This window comes from Lepidochelys kempii, chromosome 24 (assembly GCF_965140265.1).
Source record: "Lepidochelys kempii isolate rLepKem1 chromosome 24, rLepKem1.hap2, whole genome shotgun sequence".
NCBI classification, from domain to species: Eukaryota; Metazoa; Chordata; order Testudines; family Cheloniidae; genus Lepidochelys; species Lepidochelys kempii.
This window is the reverse complement of record NC_133279.1, coordinates 6,959,091-6,976,934: the sequence shown is the minus strand read 5'-3', so window position 1 is coordinate 6,976,934 and position 17,844 is coordinate 6,959,091. Positions and strand designations below refer to the sequence as shown.

General features: G+C 53.8%; 1 protein-coding gene across 2 annotated transcripts in view; it reads right to left on the bottom strand.

Annotated features, from left to right (window-relative positions):
- TARS2 (threonyl-tRNA synthetase 2, mitochondrial) overlaps positions 1-17,381 on the bottom strand; it is a 29,056-nt gene extending 11,675 nt beyond the window's left edge. The window contains exons 1-14 of one of the 2 annotated variants that reach the window (XM_073323261.1): positions 17,268-17,381; positions 16,934-17,044; positions 16,057-16,171; positions 14,765-14,951; positions 13,777-13,900; positions 9,818-9,939; positions 7,609-7,726; positions 6,300-6,364; positions 5,054-5,132; positions 4,307-4,453; positions 3,747-3,845; positions 1,494-1,660; positions 614-776; positions 314-451 (exon numbers count right to left, since the gene is read on the bottom strand). In XM_073323261.1, the coding sequence (XP_073179362.1) occupies positions 314-451; positions 614-776; positions 1,494-1,660; positions 3,747-3,845; positions 4,307-4,453; positions 5,054-5,132; positions 6,300-6,364; positions 7,609-7,726; positions 9,818-9,939; positions 13,777-13,900; positions 14,765-14,951; positions 16,057-16,171; positions 16,934-16,942 (1,533 nt within the window). In that variant the 5' untranslated portion in view covers positions 16,943-17,044; positions 17,268-17,381. The remainder of the gene's footprint in view (positions 1-313; positions 452-613; positions 777-1,493; positions 1,661-3,746; positions 3,846-4,306; positions 4,454-5,053; positions 5,133-6,299; positions 6,365-7,608; positions 7,727-9,817; positions 9,940-13,776; positions 13,901-14,764; positions 14,952-16,056; positions 16,172-16,933; positions 17,045-17,267) is intronic. The other variant, XM_073323260.1, reaches the window with a different exon arrangement.
- Between the last annotated feature and the right edge of the window lie 463 nt (positions 17,382-17,844).

Sequence of the window (17,844 nt, the reverse complement as noted above, 5' to 3'; positions counted from 1 at the left end):
ACACAGAGATGACATAACTTGCCCAAGGTCACAAGGGAAAGTCAGTCGCAGAGCTGGGAATTGAGCCCAGGTCTCCTGAACCCCAGTCCAGAGTCTTAACCACAAGACTGTCCTCCTGCTTAGCACTTAGTTCAGAGCGCCAGAATGCAGGCTGGAATTTCACCAGGACACTTGGGCTCTAAAACCCCGAGCAAGGGGTGGACAGCGATTGACCCCGCTCAGCATGGGACACCCATGTCTCAGGGTGTGGGAGGTGCACAGGGCAGTGCTAAACACATGCTGCGTTCACTGGAAAGGGGGTCGTGTTTCCCACCTGCTCAGCCTGCTCCCACATGTGAGCGTCCCCCATGAACCCTTCCGGGCGCGTGGAAAGGTAGAAGCGGAAGGAGAAGCCGAAGACAGAGTACACGGCCTGCAGGAAATCCAGGCATCCGCCGATCTCGCCTTCCAGCTGGGAAAGGAACACACCACACAAGGAGCTTGGCAGGACGGGACGGGACGGAGGGCAGCGCCCATCCCCAAGGAGATGGGAGCGTGTAGGGAAGGATGGTTTGATAATTATCGCCCGCCGCCCCCCCCCCCCCCCTTGGGGTACCTGGCTCCACACACTCACCTGGCCCAGGGTGCAGAAGATGTGAGCGTCGTCCTGCTGGAAACGCCGCACCCGGGTCAGGCCGGTCAGGGTCCCCGAGGACTCGTTCCGGTGCAGCACCCCGAAGTCGGCCAGGCGGAGGGGCAGCTCCCGCCAGGAGCGGGGCCGGTGAGCGAACATAAGGCTGGTGGGGCAGAATGACGGAAGGAGGGAAATCAGAGCCCGCCCCAGCCCCGCTGAGAAGTGCACTGAGGACTCTAACAGGGAAGGGAGCTGCTGAACTGCCCTCGATCCAGCCCCTGCAGCTGCTTCTCTGGCAGGAGAGCCAGGACCTCAGTGGGAAGAGGGTCCCTCCCGCCCAGCAGCCAGTCAGGGGCCTCAGAGGGGAGAGAGCTGCCAGGGATACACGGGACACCACCACTGGACACCTCCGTGACAGTCTGGATGAAGAGGCCAAGGCCTACACGTGCTATGGAGACAGAGCTGCTTGAGGGGTCCCTCCTGGTGCTGCCCACACTGAACAGGGGCTCTTGGGCATCAGTGTGACTCCAAAGTGGATCTCTGGTCTAGACCCCAGGGCTAGCAGGCTGCAGATTTATTTGAAATACATGTTTTTAAGAAGTATCACCACCTCCCACTCCCATCCGAATTGCGTTATGATTTTGTGCCTGAGATTTTAACCATAGGCAACTATTTTACAGTGCTAAGCAAAAACCCAGGACAATCCCCAGTCAGCCCCGCTCTACCCAGTAGACCCTACTCCCCTCCCCGAGTTGGGAATAGAACCCAGGAGTCCTGACTCCCAGCACCCCCCCGCTCTACCCACTAGACTCCACTCCCCTTCCAGAGCTGGGAACAGTCGAACAGCCAGCCTGCAGCAGACCTTGGGTGCCTCGCTCACCAGTGACCAGGGCAGTTCATTGGCTTGAGGGCGAAGGTCTCGTTCTCGACCGGGAAGCAGAACATGTGGTCACTGTAGTGCTGCCAGTGGCCAGACAGCTCCCACAGTTTGGCATTATAGACGTTAGGGGTGACCACCTCCGAGAACCCACGTTTCCGATACTCGCTCTGCAGTGGGGGCAGAAAACACAGACCTGAGACACACTGGGCCCTTTACAGTGAGAATGCTCCTTAGCAACGACACAGGGCTTCACATCTTCCAAGCACAGCCCTCACTCACAGCCCCATCCTCCTTTCCCGGGGGAAACTAAGGTAGAGAAGTAGAAATGACTTGTCTAAGAGTCACAGAGAATGATGGTGGGAGAAGTGGGATTACAATAAATGATTACTTACTTTGGTTCTTTGGGGTGTGTGTATGTATATAGAGAAAGAGAGAGAGCGCGAGCGAGCGAGAGAGAGAGACACACAGATAGACAGACATATAAATAGACAGACACACATTCCACCCTTGGTACACATATACCCAGTCCACTCCAGTTCAGATTTGTTCAGCCAGCAGTGTCTTTTGGGGGCTGTGCCTGGAGCCCAAATGTCCTCATGGTTCCAACTGAGGACATGGGGGGAACCTCAACCACTGCTTAGGTATCCTTTGCTAATACAGAATCCATCTGAAAGCAGACTCCGTAGTAGTGGGGAAGGATCGTGGAGTACATATGGACAACACATCTCCAAGTACCACAGTTACAGTAAGGTAAGAACTGTTGCAGCTTCAATTGCTTGTGTGCACACCCCTCCCCCCCCATTTTTGTTGACTCACAGTCAGCGTCCTAGATCACAGTAGTCCACCTACGCAATGGCTGTACGGCAGCCCGAGGAAAAAGCATCGATCTTGATTCTTGCCCTATGTTGTAATGCCAGATCAGCACAAGCACAGAAGCCCAGGTAGCTGCCCTACATATCTCCAGTCCAGGAACATTTCCCAAAGAAGCACCAGACATTTTTTGTGCTCCCGGAGAGCGAGCTGTTGCACTCACTGGATAATTCATAGCACAGCGGGATACAAGCAAAGATCCAGCTAGAAAGTCTCCATGCGGAAATGGCCTGACTTTCCACCCCGTCCCCATAAGCTACGAACAACCTCGAGGATACCCTAAAAGACTCGGTTCTGTGTATGCAGGAGAAGAGCGTCCTGGGAACATCTAGGGTGTAGGAGCTTAGCCTTACCTACAACGAGTCCCCCAGGAACTTGTGGCTTCTGCTCACAGCCCCAGTCCAATGGGCTAGATTGCACAGCCTCTTGGGAACAACGTGTCGCTCACACCAGGAGCTGGTGTGTCCTGTGAGGGGATGTCTATGCACCTGTCTGTATCCCACGGGTTCCCCACTGGGGAGCAGAGTTTGCTCATAGTTTTATTGGGAGCCATGTCCCCTGCTTTTTCTTTGTGGCTAGGTAGGGGAGGAGAGGAAGGGTGGCCCAGGGGTTAGGGCACCAGCCTTGGAAATGGGAAAACTGGGGTTCAATTCCTGCTCTGCCACCAACCCCCGGTGTGACCACAGACAAGGCATTTAGCCTCTCTGTGCCTCAGTTTCCCCATCTGTACAATGGAATAATAGCACTGCCCTGCCCCACAGGGATGGATGACGATAAATACATTAACTGGTCTACAGTGCTCAGACACTACAGCGCTGGTGCTAGCCACGGACCTACGACAGACAGGCCCGATGTTTTTTTCCAGCATGTTTTTTCCAGATGGGAGCAGGGTGTGGACACCCCCTAGGAAGCCTGTGCGACTGGGACCCAGAGACAGACGCCTCCAAGATAACGTATGAACCTACCTCACTGCGAACTGGAGACCCAACCTCACCCAGCTAGGTAGGGGCAGCCATGCTCCTGGCCTAGCACAGTTCCCTGACCCGTGTGGCTCGGGCCATGCACTCCTCCCTCTCCCCAAGGAAATCCATAGCAGAGCCAGGTTAAAACACCTCTGGTCGTGCTGATCAGGGAGCCAGTGCTGGAGCGTCACATACGACGACTGTGTTGGGACCTGGTGGTGTGAGTCTGCTCCCAGAGCCTGGGCTAATGGTCACAGCTGCACTGAGGTGTTTGGGACAGGAAGATCTACAGGACATCACAAGGCGAAGGAATCACAGCACCACAGAAATGCAGGGCTGGAAGGGACCTCGCAAAGTCACCACGTCCAACCCCTGCGCCGAGGCGTGACCAAGCGAACCCCGACGCGACGGCTGCCCGTACCTTGATGAAGTCTATCAGGGTGTTGTAGATGTGAGTTCCTCTAGGCAGGAAAAAGCAGCTTCCAGGACTCAGCTCATGGAAGAAAAACAATTCCTGCTCCTGGGGAGGAAATAAGAGAATGTCCCCTGGACGCCGCTCCGAGGAGACAGTGTCTACGCACGATGACCCCCTACATGGGGGCTGGACCCAGGGTCCTAAGGGCTAAGCCCGGCAGCTGGAAACAGCAGCAGGTTCAGAAGCCTCTTCTGGGACCCATACGATGGAGACAGAGACGCGGACTTTGTTAAGGCAGGAGAGACGTGGCACGGCAACGGAAGACAACGGCTTGCCCGTGCCCAAGCTCCGAAGAGAGCTGCCTCTTGCAGGGCACCTCTCCTACCCAAGGGGCCTCCAATCAGCAGGGCAGGTACTGATGGCTCCAGACCTTCGTCTCCAACGCTTCCATGCCCTTTATCCCTTCCTTGTTCAGAACTGGGGACAGTTAAGCCAGCGGGTTGGGCTGTACAGACACAGACGTTGCTGCAACGACCCTGCCTGTGGGTGATCACGCCGGCTCCTACCTTGCCAATCCTCCGGTGGTCCCGGCTAGCTGCCTCCTCCTGGAGCTGCTCCCACTCCTCCAGCCGTACGGGGCTGGGGAAGGAGATCCCGTACACCCGCTGCAGAGACTCCAGAGTGGGGTCTCCTTTCCAGAAGGCGGAGGAGCTCTGTTGAGAAGTGGAAAAGAGAGCTAACACCACAGGAAGGCGTTGAAGGAAGAGAGGGCTGAGCTCCACACTGGCTGGGACAGGGTAATCTGGGATCAACACACCGTTCTACTGCCTACCCCTCCAACAGAAAAGCAAAAGCTTATGCTTCTCTTGGAACAGCATGGTCCAGTGGTTAGGGCTGGGAGTCAGGACTCCTGGGTTAGGCGCTATGGTGATGGGCTTGGTATAAAACACCAGGTGCCAGAATCAGGAAGAGAACCTGAAACGGACTCACTGGGCGACCTTGGATAGCTACGTCCCCGCTCTGTGCCTCGATTTCCCCACCTGTAGAACAGGGATGGTACTTACTCCTTTTCTAAAGCACTTGAAGATCCTCTGACAAAACACAGCTAGTGTTCAGTGCAAAGCAAGATCATATCAGGCATTTCATATCAAAGGGCTCCACCCTCCTGCTGGGATTTTTACAGCTGGGGGAAAACAGAGGCACTGACTACCCTAAATTCATGCAGCTTGCCCAGGGGCAGAGTGATACCCCCAGCACACCACGCTCTCTCCCACTGGTGCCAGCAGCTGAGCTTGGCTGGGGTTAGCACTGACCTTCAGGATCTTCAGCGCTCGGATCTTCCCCGTGTGCCTGATGTGGGGACCTCGGCAAAGGTCGATTAACCCCCCGCACCTGGGGAAAGGAAAGGAGATAGGGGTTCAGAGCACAGACAGAGGTCTAGGGGTGGGGTGAGAAATGCTGGGCTGGAATGAGAGAGCAGAGGGGGAAGTCAGAGGACGCCCCAAGTGGTCAGAAGGGGCCGATGACCTAGTGTGTTAGCTCCACTTGTACAGCACCTAGCGCAACGGGGTCATGGTCCGTGACTTGGGCTCTTAGGCACTCCTACAATGCAACTGGCTCACATGAAAGGCACTCGTGCGTCACCCCCATGGGTGCAGGATCAGAACCTGGGCCAACGTCTGCGAGTGGATTCACACCTACCGCTCCCACCCAGCTGTGCAATCGGGCACGAGGGCAGGATTAGGCCCTTAGCACTTCGTGCCCGTTCTGTCACACTCCCTCCCATCATAGCACCCGGACCCACAGCCCAGCCCACAGAGGCGGGGCCCAAGCCCCCGCAACACTCTCACTTTCCAGCAGTGATGGTCCCCCCCGGCCCTGCCCCCTGCCTTTCACGGGAACGCCTGTAGCAGCCAGCGGTGAGTTTTTCCCAGCCACGCAGTGGGTACCAGGAAGTCACGGTGCCACCAGGTTGAGAGAGGCACATAGATCCGGGCCTGACCACAACTCAACTTCAGAGAAGCATCAGGGCGTGGCCGTGCTTAAAGAGGGTGGAGCTGCGAAGGGTCACAGATGCAGCAGGGGAAAAGTAAGTGTTCAATGGAGCTGGGGGGCCGAGGGGCACCCGACAAGCGCCATCTCCCCTTTTCGGGGGGGTTGGAAATTGGTTTGTTAAGTTATGTTGGACAATCACTGCTGGTGGCCAAGGACGGTAGGTGAACGTGACAAAACAATCCTGGCTAGCACCACGGTGGAAATACTGCTGCAGGGCAGCTCGTTCGAAACCCACCACCGGAAATCAGTGTAAAGAGTTCCGTGCACGAAAGCCTGACTGTGACCGTCGTGTAATCAGCGGGGACACAGCATGGCCAGTTGTGTGTATGAAGTAGGATTCAGACAGACACACACTTTTTCCTGACCACTGGGGCACGGCCTGGGGGACAGGGCACTTTCGCCCCAGGGCTGCGAGTCTGGAGGAACAGGGGTCACAGATCTCGCCCTGCCCACCACTCCTGGGTGCGCCGGGGCAGTTGCACGGACTGCGGGGCCCTTGCTCACCTGTACACGGTAGCAGCCAGTGACGTCACTTTCGCCTCAATCACCTGCAGCTTAAACTTGTTGTACTGGGGAAAGGAAAAGAGGAGAGTGTAGGGCCAGCGATCACGATACAGCCCACAGATAACTAGCAGCTCATCTACTCTGAGCCGTTGCTATTCATGTTTGTTATGACAGTGCCCAAGGGCCAAACAAGAATGGGGCCCTCTCGCACCAGGCACTGTACAGAGAGACTATCAGACAGCACCTGCCCCAAAATGCTTCCAATCTAAATGCCACTTACAGAAGCCCACAATTCTAGCATGCACATCCCTCCCACCATCTCCCCCCAGCAAGCTGCTGGGCCCATCAATGCAGCCAGCACGCTCCTGAGGACAGAGACTGACTCTTCACTCACTACGTGGTGTGCCAGGCAGGCATGCGGTGCTAGACATGGGAGTTAGAGGCAGGATGGCCCAGTGGTTAGAGTGCTAGCCTGGAACTCGGGATCACTTCCTCTGCCACAGACTCCCTGGGTGACCTCAGGCAAGTCACTTGTGGCCAGATTTTAAAGGTCTTTTTGGCTCCTAACTCCGGTTGATTTCAATGGCAGTTAAGTGCCCAAATACCGTTAAAAATCTAGGCCTTAGTCTCTGTGCCTCAGTTTCCCCTCCAGTAAAATGGGGATAGCATTGCCCTGGGTAGAGAAGATGGTGAGGTGCTCAGACACTGCAGTCCCAGACAGATTAGATATACAGATAACACCAGCTCTTGAAAGAGGGCGGGGCTGGCTGGATTGAGAAGGCTGGGGAAGATGACAGACGCACCCTAAGCTGAGTGGGTGCAGGCAGTAGAAAGGCAGGTTATTAGCCCCTGGCCAGCTCATAGGGCAGCTCTGGAAACCAAGCAAGCCTCCCTGTGTACCCCAGAGGCGAAAGACCTATCCCAGGGGACTAAGGACGGCACCTTCCTGACCAGGCATTCACCAGGGCTTTGTGGAAGTATGAATCATAGAATCTCAGGGTTGGAAGGGATCTCAGCAGATCATCTAGTCCAACCCCCTGCTCAAAGCAGGACCAATCCCCAATTTTTGCCCCAGATCCCTAAATGGCCCCCTCAAGGATTGTCTAGTTCCAAGTGATAGGAGGCTCCCATCACTTCTCACAGGGGCTGCTGGGACTCCTGCAGGACCTAGTCAGTGACATTATTTGCACAACTGTTTACTTGGCCCCAGGGTTCTGTGTTACTCCCACTTCTGCCCTGAAACTGATCCTGAGGCCCTGGAGGGAGGGGGTTTCTGAGAGCAATGAAATATACAAACACATCTGTCCACCTTAAATAGCTCCAGTAGGTCCTCTCGGGACACTTCCAGCCTCTCGAAGGGATGCTTCTCTTGGACGATGGACTTGCATGCCTCCTCCAAGGCTGGGAGCTCGCTACCCAGCACGGTTCTGCAGAGAGCACGAGACATTTTTAAAGCCCCGGTTACAGAAGAATTGAGCCGGGACTGCAGATCCCGGCAGGTGGCCAGCCTGAGCGAGCGTCCTTAGCAATGCGTCTTCACCCCCATGTTTGCACCCATTCCCCATGCATTGCCAAGTCAACACTAACTGCTGCAGGAAAGGACCCAGGGACAAAGCTTGGCAAAGGCCAGACATTGGCATAACGGCCGGGGGCTCCAGGGAAGCAGAGGCAGGTGCTGCAGATGCAGCCTTGTGGTGTGGAGCATTTCATGCTAGTTTATCCCAGAATGCCACCTAGTGGAAGGGAAAACAAACAAGCCCACGTGACAACTGCAACTCAGTGTCATAGAGTTTAAGGCCAGATGGGACCATTAGATCTAGGGATGTAAATATTGTTTAAAAAAAGTACCCGTTTAAACTATTTAAACGATATTGGTTAACCGTTTAATCGTTAACCAGTTCAGCCAGCAGAAGGGGGCGCAGCACCGTCTGAAACCGGAGAAGCCTGGTTGCACGCGCGTGGTGTGTGCGTGTGAGATCCCAGGAGCCAGGGCAGAGGCAGGGGAAGAGGGGGCAGGCGGGGGGGGGGGGCACATGCAGCAGGCTCTTCTGCCCGGTCTCACGCTTCCCACCCCACTTTGGTCTGCAGTGCCCAGTGCAATGAGCCCACTGTGGGCAGCAGCCGCTGCCGAGCGCAGGGAAGGCAGCAGGGATTTGGGGGCCCATCAGCAACTGGAGCAGACTCGACTAGGGCAGGAGCATCCCGGCTGCGGCTCCCCCCTGCCTGGCTGGGGATGTGCTGCCTGGCACGCGTCCCAGCAGCGACCACCACCACCACCTCCCCCAGGTACCTGCTGCCCAGAGCAGCAGCCGCTGGAGGTGGGGGCAGCCAGGCAGCACCTGATTTAGCCAATCTGTTTTAAACGTGAACTGCAATATATTAATGGTAAGACTAGTACTCGTCCGTTAACCGTTTAATACTTTCCATCTCTACTCAGATCACCTCGTCTGATCGGCCCGGCACCAGCCAGAGAACCCACCCGCACGCCCCTGAACCGAGCTCAAGCGTTTCAGTCCACAGGAGACTCAGCTGCGTCACAGGGAGAGAACAGAAGGGGCAGGTGCACCAGAGGCCCCTGCTACGGCAGGGAATGAATGAGGTGAGATCATGGGTGCTGACTTTTGGTTTTTGTCAGTGGGGGCCCCACATGGCCCTGCCCCCACTCCCCCAAGGCCCTGCCCCCACTCCCCCTCTCTCTGCTCCCCCCTCTTGGTGACTATCTAGCTCCTGCCCCCACTCCCTCACTCAAAGCAGCAGAGGAGGTTCCCCCTCCTCAGGGTAGGAAGGGTTGCCTAGTGGTTAAGGCACAGGCCCGGGGCTCAGGTGTTCTGGGTTTGATTCTCTGCTCTGCCACAGACTCCGTGCTTAGCCTCGGGAAAGTCACTTCACCTCTGGGTGCCCTAGATCCCACCTTCAAAATGGGGCTAATACTTCCCTGCCTCCTAGGCTAAATCCATTCATGGCTGTGTGGTGATAGGGGCAATGGAAGTATTCAAGTTTTGACATTCGCAGCATCCCCCGACAATGAGTTCCACAGATTGACTGTGTGTTGCATGAAGAAATACTTCCTTTTGTTTGTTTCCTATCAGCTCTAAGACACCTTAAAGTATATTTCCAGTAGATACAAATGTTATCACCTTTTTCCAATGGTAGTGTGCTTTCTTTTCCTATTAAGTTACTCAGTAATTAGAAATAAAGTCTTAAATATTGCTATCTATTTATACAGTGCATTTTATATTTCTCCAGCACAAACGAAAACACACTCCAGTTCAAGGTATTAAAGATGGAAAGATTAAAAACCAATTTAAAAATTGAACTTGCATTTACAAATGACTAAAATCCTGTTTTAGCTCTGGAAACAGTTCAGTTTTAAAATATAGAAATCCTGAGTATGTATCTACAGTGACCCAACTGGATGATTCTTAACTGTGTCTTAATGAAAATACAATATGACGCTATCCGGATGCCAACAGGCCTTCTGCTGGGATGCTCAGCTAGGCTTCCCCGGCCCCTCTTACCGGCCAGCCAGATACATGTCATAAAAGAAGCCACTTCCTGTGCTGGGCCCATGACACAGCAGGGCTCCGTAGACTCGCTCTGCTGCTGCTCCAAGGACGTGGGCGCTGGAGTGCCAGAAAACCTGGGGAGGAAAGAGACCTGGGGTCACGTGGAAGGCCTGCCGCACTCCTCATGGCTCCGGCCCATTGGGATCCCAGCTCCAGTGACGACTCAGAGCACTGGCTTAACGGAGACACCCTGCAGCCTCTCACATATGGGGTGCCTGCTTGTTCAGAGAGGGAGCCCACGTCCCTCGTTAGCTGTCTTTAGGGGGCCTGCCTGTTCCCAGGAGGCAGTGTTATCTAGTGGATAGAGCACTAGACTGCAGACTGAAGTCTCGTGGGCTCTATTCCCACCTCTACTGCTGTGTAATATTGGGAAAGTCACTTCAGTTGCTCTGTGCCTCGGCTTCCCCATCTGTAAAATTGGGAACAAGATACTGCTCACATTTGTAAAGCATTTTGAGAGCTAGGGACTATTATACTCATTATACACGCTGTTCCTTCTCCCTTTTGGCTAGCTTTAGCCACTATTTGCTTTTCCTCTCTGCCTAATTCCTTGCCCTTGTCCCTGGGCTGGCCGACTCCTGTCAACCAAAACTTGAGCGGCTAATTTTTCAGCCTTTTGCATCTGTGCTTTTGCCAGTGCAGTTTGTGCCAGTCAGATACCCAAGTGCAGGAGCCACTGGCTAGTCCAGCATCTCAATGACATGCATTGCAATTGCAGAGGATTAAGAGTGTAAGATGGTGGCCCACCTGAGCCACTGCTTCCCGCAGCTCCCACTGGTCGGGAACGGCAAACCGCAGCCACTGGGAGCTGCGAGCGGTCGAACCTGTGGACGCGGCAGGTAAACAAAGCGTCTCGCAGCCTGCCAGGAGCTTGCCCTGAACAAGCTGCAAACCAAGTTTGGGAACCACTATTTTAGAGCATAGTCAGGAGAGATGCTTTTGCAAAGGACAGTTAAAAAGAACACTGATTAAACCCCGCTTCCTTGGTGACCCCTACACTCCAGCAGGTGCATTAAAGCAGTAGTTCTCAACCAGGGGGACATGTACCCCTGGGGGTACGCAGAGGTCTTTCAGGGGCTACATCAACTCATCTTGATATTTGCCTAGTTTTACAACAGGCTACATAAAAAGCCCTAGCCAAGTCAGTACAAGCTAAAATGTCATACAATGACTTAAAGGAGGACTTGTGGCACCTTAGAGACTAACAAATTTATCTGAGCATAAGCTTTTGTGAGCTACAGCTCACTTCGTAAGTGAAGCTTATGAAAGCTGATGCTCAAATAAATTTGTGAGTCTCTAAGGTGCCACAAGTCCTCCTTTTCTTTTTGCAAATACAGACTAACACGGCTGCTACTCTGATACAATGACTTGTTTATACCACTCTATATATTATGCACTGACATGGAAGGGCAGTATTTATATTTCAATTGATTTTATTTTATAATTACATGATAATGATGAAAGTCAGCAATTTGTCAGTAACTGTGTGATGTGACACTTTTGTATTTTTCGGTCTGATTTTGGAAGCAAATAGTTTTTAGGTGAGGTGAAACTTGGGGGTACGCAAGACAAAGGAGATTCTTGAAAGGGGTACAGTAGGCTGGAAAGGTTGAGAACCATGGCACTAAAGGGACAGATTCTAGAAGCCTGGCTCCCTTTTCCTACCACCAGAGGGCTCCTTCCCCACAACTGAATGCCAACTTAGCTACTTTGTCACTAGATTTAGCGACTTTTTGGTTTCCCTAGTGAGAAAATAAGTGTCAAAGTGACCAGTGACAAATCGAGCAACTTTTACTGCCAATTACAGGGACATTCAGAGGAAGACGTCACCAACATGTATAGTCACCAGCAGCTCGACAGTGTTAATAAAATCCATTCCGTGCTCCTCTTAGTACGTTCTGCTGGACACCAAGTCAAATGTCATTACGTCTCAACTGAGTGTGTCCTCGGAAGAAATCGCATTCCAGGGCCGCTTGGGCTGAGACCACTATAATTGGCAGGCGAGGAAAAGAAGTTCGTGGAGGCTAATTCAATACGTCGCTAGGGCCAGGCGCCCTTTGGAGAGAGCAGCACATTAGCTGGGCTTGTTTTCACCCAAATATTCTTCCTCATCGCTCCGTAGTAGGTAGCACAGCCTGTGATGGAGGGTAAGATGGCTAATGAAGCGGGCAGGGCGGGCGAGGCAGGTTAGCCAGCGAGGAGAGCCGCACGGATGGAAGGTGGGGTGGGATGAGACAGGGCCATGTGTCCCAATGGGGCAGCGGGCACTGTGCCTCCAGGGAGGAAGCCCTTACTACAGGATCAAAGGTGGAGTTAGCTTGATTTTGACTCCCCTTTACTCCTTCCCCTGGCTTGGCCTGGGGTTAGCTACCCAGCTGTTCTCAGAAATTGAACTCTGAGAGCGGTGGGGGAAGGGGTCCGGCTAGTGGATTTTTGGTTTTAAATCTACTTCCTTGGCTCCCTGCAGTGCCGAGCTCAGCTCAGGCGAATGCCCTCCTCCCCCAGCTCTGAGTCCTCCCTTTCACTAACCTGTTGGCACAAATCCAGACTGGCAAGAAAGGCCGAGGCTGGGCTGAAATTCACCGACCTGGGCTGCAGTGTACAGAGCGCCCTTCCCAAAGAGCAGAGGGCCACTAGCTCACGTACAAACCTTAAGCCCTCTGCTGAATAGGCTTGGAGAGGGGCAGAGCATTTAATCAGGACCAGGTGAGGTTCTACCATTGCAGGCAGGCCCCCTTGAACGGGTGGAAATTGGACTCTCAATTAGACAAACAGCAAAGTCCATACGGCTGGGGTTTGTAAATCCTCCTCCACTTCCCCTCTGGATCAAAATGTTGTAATTAAAAACACAAAAAACCACAAACACCCAACGCACCCACCCCCAGTTGCGATATCGTGGCATAGGTTTATAAACGCAACACACATGATTAAAGGGGAAATATTCATTAGCCCCAAAGCAGAGGGTCCTTCCTACCAATCGGACACATTTGGCAGGTCATAACCCCAGCCGTGCTTAATTTGTGCAGGGGCTTGCCGGGACTAAGGGCAGCTGAGCCCTGGCACCTCTTTCATCACAAATTAAGTACTGGGCCATACCTAAACCTGCAAAATATCCTCACCCCACTGCAGCCCAGGTCAGCTTCCCCCTGCTCCCAGAGTTCAATTTCTGAGAACAGCTGGGTAGCTAACCCCAGGCCAAGCCAGGGGAAGGAGTAAAGGGGCGTCAAAATCAAGCTAACTCCACCTTTGATCCTGTAGTAAGGGCTTCCTCCCTGGAGGCACAGTGCCCGCTGCCCCATTGGGACACATGGCCCTGTCTCATCCCACCCCACCTTCCATCCGTGCGGCTCTCCTCGCTGGCTAACCTGCCTCGCCCGCCCTGCCCGCTTCATTAGCCCTCTTACCCTGCATCACAGGCTGTTCTACTTACTACAGAGCAGCGAGAAAGAACATTTGGGTGAAAACAAGCCCAGCTAATGTGCTGCTCTCTCCAAAGGGCACCTGGCTTTAGCGACATATTTAATTAGCCTCTGCGAACTTCTTTTCCTCACCGGCCACTTATAGTGATCTCAGCCCAAGCAGCCCTGCAATGCGATTTCTTCCGAGGACATGCTCGGTTGAGACGTAATGACATTGACTTGGTGTCCAACAGAACGTACTAAGAAGAGCACGGAATGGATTTTATTAACATTATTGAGCTGCTTGTGAATGATTTTGTGACTATACTCGCCTGGGCATGCGCGCGTGAGTGTGTATATTTAATTCTCTGTTGACTTCCCTGGAAATTTTGTTTAGTGACATTTTTGACTCTTTTGAGCTCTTAAACAGCTACATTTAGCGACTTTTCAAGGTCTGTCTGGTGACTTCCTGCTATGTCCCAAGGGGACAACACTGCGCCAGATATCACTCACCGCCTGCCCCTCTGGAGAATCAAAGCCCAAGAATTCCAAGGCGGCGTTGCTTTCTAGGGGGCGATCCAGGTCGTACAGAGCCCCGTTCACCCTGGCAGCCACCGCACCCTCAGCCAGGCCCCGACTGGGAAGGAGAGAGGTAACAGAACACACTTCAATATAGGACACGTGACCGGCCAGTCAGTAGCTCACGAAAGCTTATGCTCTAATAAATTTGTTAATCTCTAAGGTGCCACAAGTCCTCCTTTTCTTTTTAGTGCTGGGGAAAGGACCCTGGAGCCAGGTCTCCGGCCCAATTACAGCCCAGGGTGAATACGGCTAACTGCGCAGAGAGTTCTCCCCTGGCACCCCCTTCCCTGAGCTAGAGGGATCATGTCTCCAAGACCCATTCATACCTGGACCCTCTCTGCTTAGGCTGCCACCAAGAAGCCGGTTAGCACCAGCTCCAAGGACGGGCTCTGCAGCCTGGACACCCGCCAGCTACAGCAGGCAAACCCACTTCTAGTCGAGCCACTCCTCCTCAGCGAGGTGCTCTGCCCACGCCTAATGAGGGCTGCTGGGGCAAAGGCTCCACACTCACCCCAGCCGGGGGAAGGCCCCCCAGCTTATGGGCCACCACTCGTGCTGTGCCCCAGGCGGGCCATGGGCAGCAGCGCCTTTCACCTGGGCCCTCTGGTTTTAAAAGCACGAACCGCCTCTATAGCAGGAGCTCAAAGACCCAGCTCCGTTAGCCATCGTGTTGCAGGCTCCATGTGGGCCAGCCATCACTAGAGTGGGACAGAGCCACACGGAGCAGGTGAGAGTTACAGGAACAACGTTCGGGGTGTGGGGGGGGGTTCAAAGGAGGGAGTCAGGTGCCCAGAGCCCAGCTGAGCGTAGCCAAACCGGACCCCTAGGGGCGATGGACTCAATGCAAACCCAGGGATTTAAAGGGTTTTGAAAGCAGACAACTGTTCATAGGGAGAAAATGTGCAATGGCACCCAGTACCCGATTTGTGACGCCACGTGATACGGCGTGGTTCTTAGGGACTCTCCTTCCACCTGTTGGCCATCGGGCAGGGAGATCTGGATTGGCCCACCTGCCTTCTGCGCCCGGTCTGCACATCGCTCGTCGTAGGCAGCCTTTAGCTTCTCGTACAAACAGAGGCGCTCAGCGAGGTGGGGTAAGAGAGCGCCTGTCTGGAAAAGAGCCACAGAGGGACCGGAGGAAGTTCATAATGGGAGTGGAGTCTAGTGGATAGAGGCTGGGCATTGGAGTCAGGACTCCCGGATTCTCTCTTCCCAGCTCTGGCAAGGAAATGAGATAGAGGGGGTAGAGCTGGAGGGGACTGGGAGTCAGGACTCCTGGGCTCCTCTCCCAGCTCCTGTTGGAGGAACAATGTTTAGCGGTGAGAGCAGGGTGTGCACTGAATCACAGAACTGGAAAGGATCTCGAGAGGTCATCTGGTCCAGTCCCCTACACTCATGGCAGGACTAAATATAGTGCTTTGGGAGGGGGGTGAGACGGGACTGCAGGGCCGGGGCAGCCTGTACAGCTCCGAGCACCGTGGGCCCCCAGCTCTGCTGGAGCCTCTTGGTGCCCTTGAGATACCCACAGTCCCATAGGGGGCACCAGGCTTCTGCAATGCAGAGCACCCTCCCAAGGGGACAACACGCTCACGGTTCACTGGCCCAGGCAACCCCCCCGCGGCAAAAAGCAGCTACAAACACCCCAGCCAGCTCGGCCTAGCCCCATGGAGCTCCCTGGGGCGGGGTCACCTTCCCGGCCTGCCCCAGAGCCCAGTCCCCAGCGGGCCCTGCTAGCCCCCAAAGCCAGGCGCAGCGGAGAGAAACGGGCCCGGGCAGGGAGGTCGCACGCTGCAATGCGAAGCCGGACGGACCTTGCACCACCGGCGGCTCCAGCCGGGGCCCTTCCCGGCCAGGATCCTCCCCCAGGGCGAGAGGAGCCGCATGGCCCCCCGCGCGCTGCACGGCTGGGAGCTCGGCTCGGCTCGGCCCGGCCCGGCCCGACCCGCCTGGGCGTCCCCCCCCCGGCCGCCGCCGCCGGGCTTCCTGCAGCAATAACCCCACCCCCCTCGCCCCGGCCCAATCACTTCGCCCCGGGGCTTCCCGAGCGGGCCCTCCCGCGGCGGCGGCGGCAGCGGCAGCTCCCGGGGCGGAGATGCGCCCGCGCGCCGCGCAGGCCGCTTGCGTCTGCGCCCCGGCGCAACCCCCCCTCCCCCCCCGCGCGCGCCGCAAGCCGCGCCCGCCTCCCGCTGCCGCTCTCCCGCGCCCACTCACCCGGGGAAAGGCTCCGGGTCCCAGGACTCGAGTCACGCCCCAGCTGATGCGCTCTCCGCCTCACACCCGTGGTCCCAGGGTGCCCGGGGGGGAAGGGGGGGGGTTGCTTTGCAATCTAGAAAGGAGACAATAGGCATGTTCATATCCATGCACTGTGCTCGGACAACCCAGTCGCTGTTCCTGGCTCCCTCTGGCGTCCTAAGAAGGTAATAAGCACTAATCAATCCCTGTACTTCCTCGTATTTGCCCCCTTTAAAATAAAAAAACAAACGGTGAAAAGGGCACAACCAACATTAAAAAAAAAAAATACCACGTTGGAACATATATTTGGCCTAGCGTTGTTAGAACAAGAAAGATCAACCTGTGGAACTCCTTGCCAGAGGATGTTGTGAAGGCTAAGACACTAACAGGGTTCAAAAAAGAAATGGATAAATTTATGGAGGATAGGATCCATCAAGGGCTATTAGCCACGATGGGCAGGGACGGCGTCCCTAGCCTCTGTTTGCCAGAAGCTGGGAAAGGGCGACAGGGGATGGATCGCTTGATGATTCCCTGTTCTGTTCATTCCCTCTGGGGCACCTGGCACTGGCCACTGTCGGAAGACAGGACATTGGGCTAGATGGATCCTTGGTCTGACCCAATATGGCCGTTCTTATGAGATTAATTCAATAGAGGGGAAAGAGGAGAGGGAGAACCCCCTCCTTCCCAGTGTATTTATTCTTTAGAAGAAAAATCAGGGTTCAGAAACAGCCGTATGGAACACGCTACAACTGATTCTGCTACGCTCTACTTTAACACCTACTTAAAACTACAACAAAGCACAGAAAGATGCCAAGCCCCACACCATAGTGAATAACCAGACACAGAAATAAACCACCTCTCTCATTTTTCTTTAAGTAGCTCCCCTCTCAGCAGTTCTTGCGTCTTCAGTAGCTCTCTTGAGAAGACAGGACAGCACTTGTTGAGTCAGTTTCCTTGCTTGGTGGGTCTTCCACAGCAATGTAAGAGAAAGAAAAAATAAAAGGGAAAAGTGGTTATTAAATCACAAGAATGGGCAGGGAATATGGGGTAGGGGTTCCCTACCAGTACTGTCAACCCTAAGAATTCAAAAAATGTGACTGAGTTCCCCCTTTCCCCAAATCACACAATATTGTCTGATAGGAGTCATGGGATTTTCAAAAATAATATATTTGGGAATGCTTTTTATTCACCTTCAGGTTTTTGAATCTTTAGGAACCATGTTTTCAAGCGTTTCTCCACCACCATGGAGGCTAGATGCTTTTCTTTTTCTTTTCTTTTTTTTTTTTAATTCTTCTTCAAACCAAAGATGAGATTCTGACACAATCACATCCAGGGAGCTGTGACATTAAAAAAAGACACCAAATATCACAAAAAAAAAGAAAAGAAAAAAAGATAAAAATTATCAATTGGCAACACTGTAAGATCCTGGAAATTACTCATAACTATTCATTTGAAATCTAGCCAATCTAAAAGTAAGAGAGTTTCTTTAAGTTCCAAGGCTGAAATTTTCAATACTGCCAAAAGAGTTCATCCAACTGGGCACCCAAATCTTTCAGTTTTCTCCAAATTTCTCGTATAAGATTACATATCAAGTAACATCAAAAACTAACCAGGCATCTACATGGCTCTGTGGCATATTCAAGCTGACTGGCAATTTTTCCCACTGAAACTTTTTGCAACCAAAAAATGGCTTTTTGTGTGTGCGTGAAGCTTTCATTTTGTTCAAAGTTCTATGGTTTTTCAAGGGAAAAAATCAAGAGTCAGAAC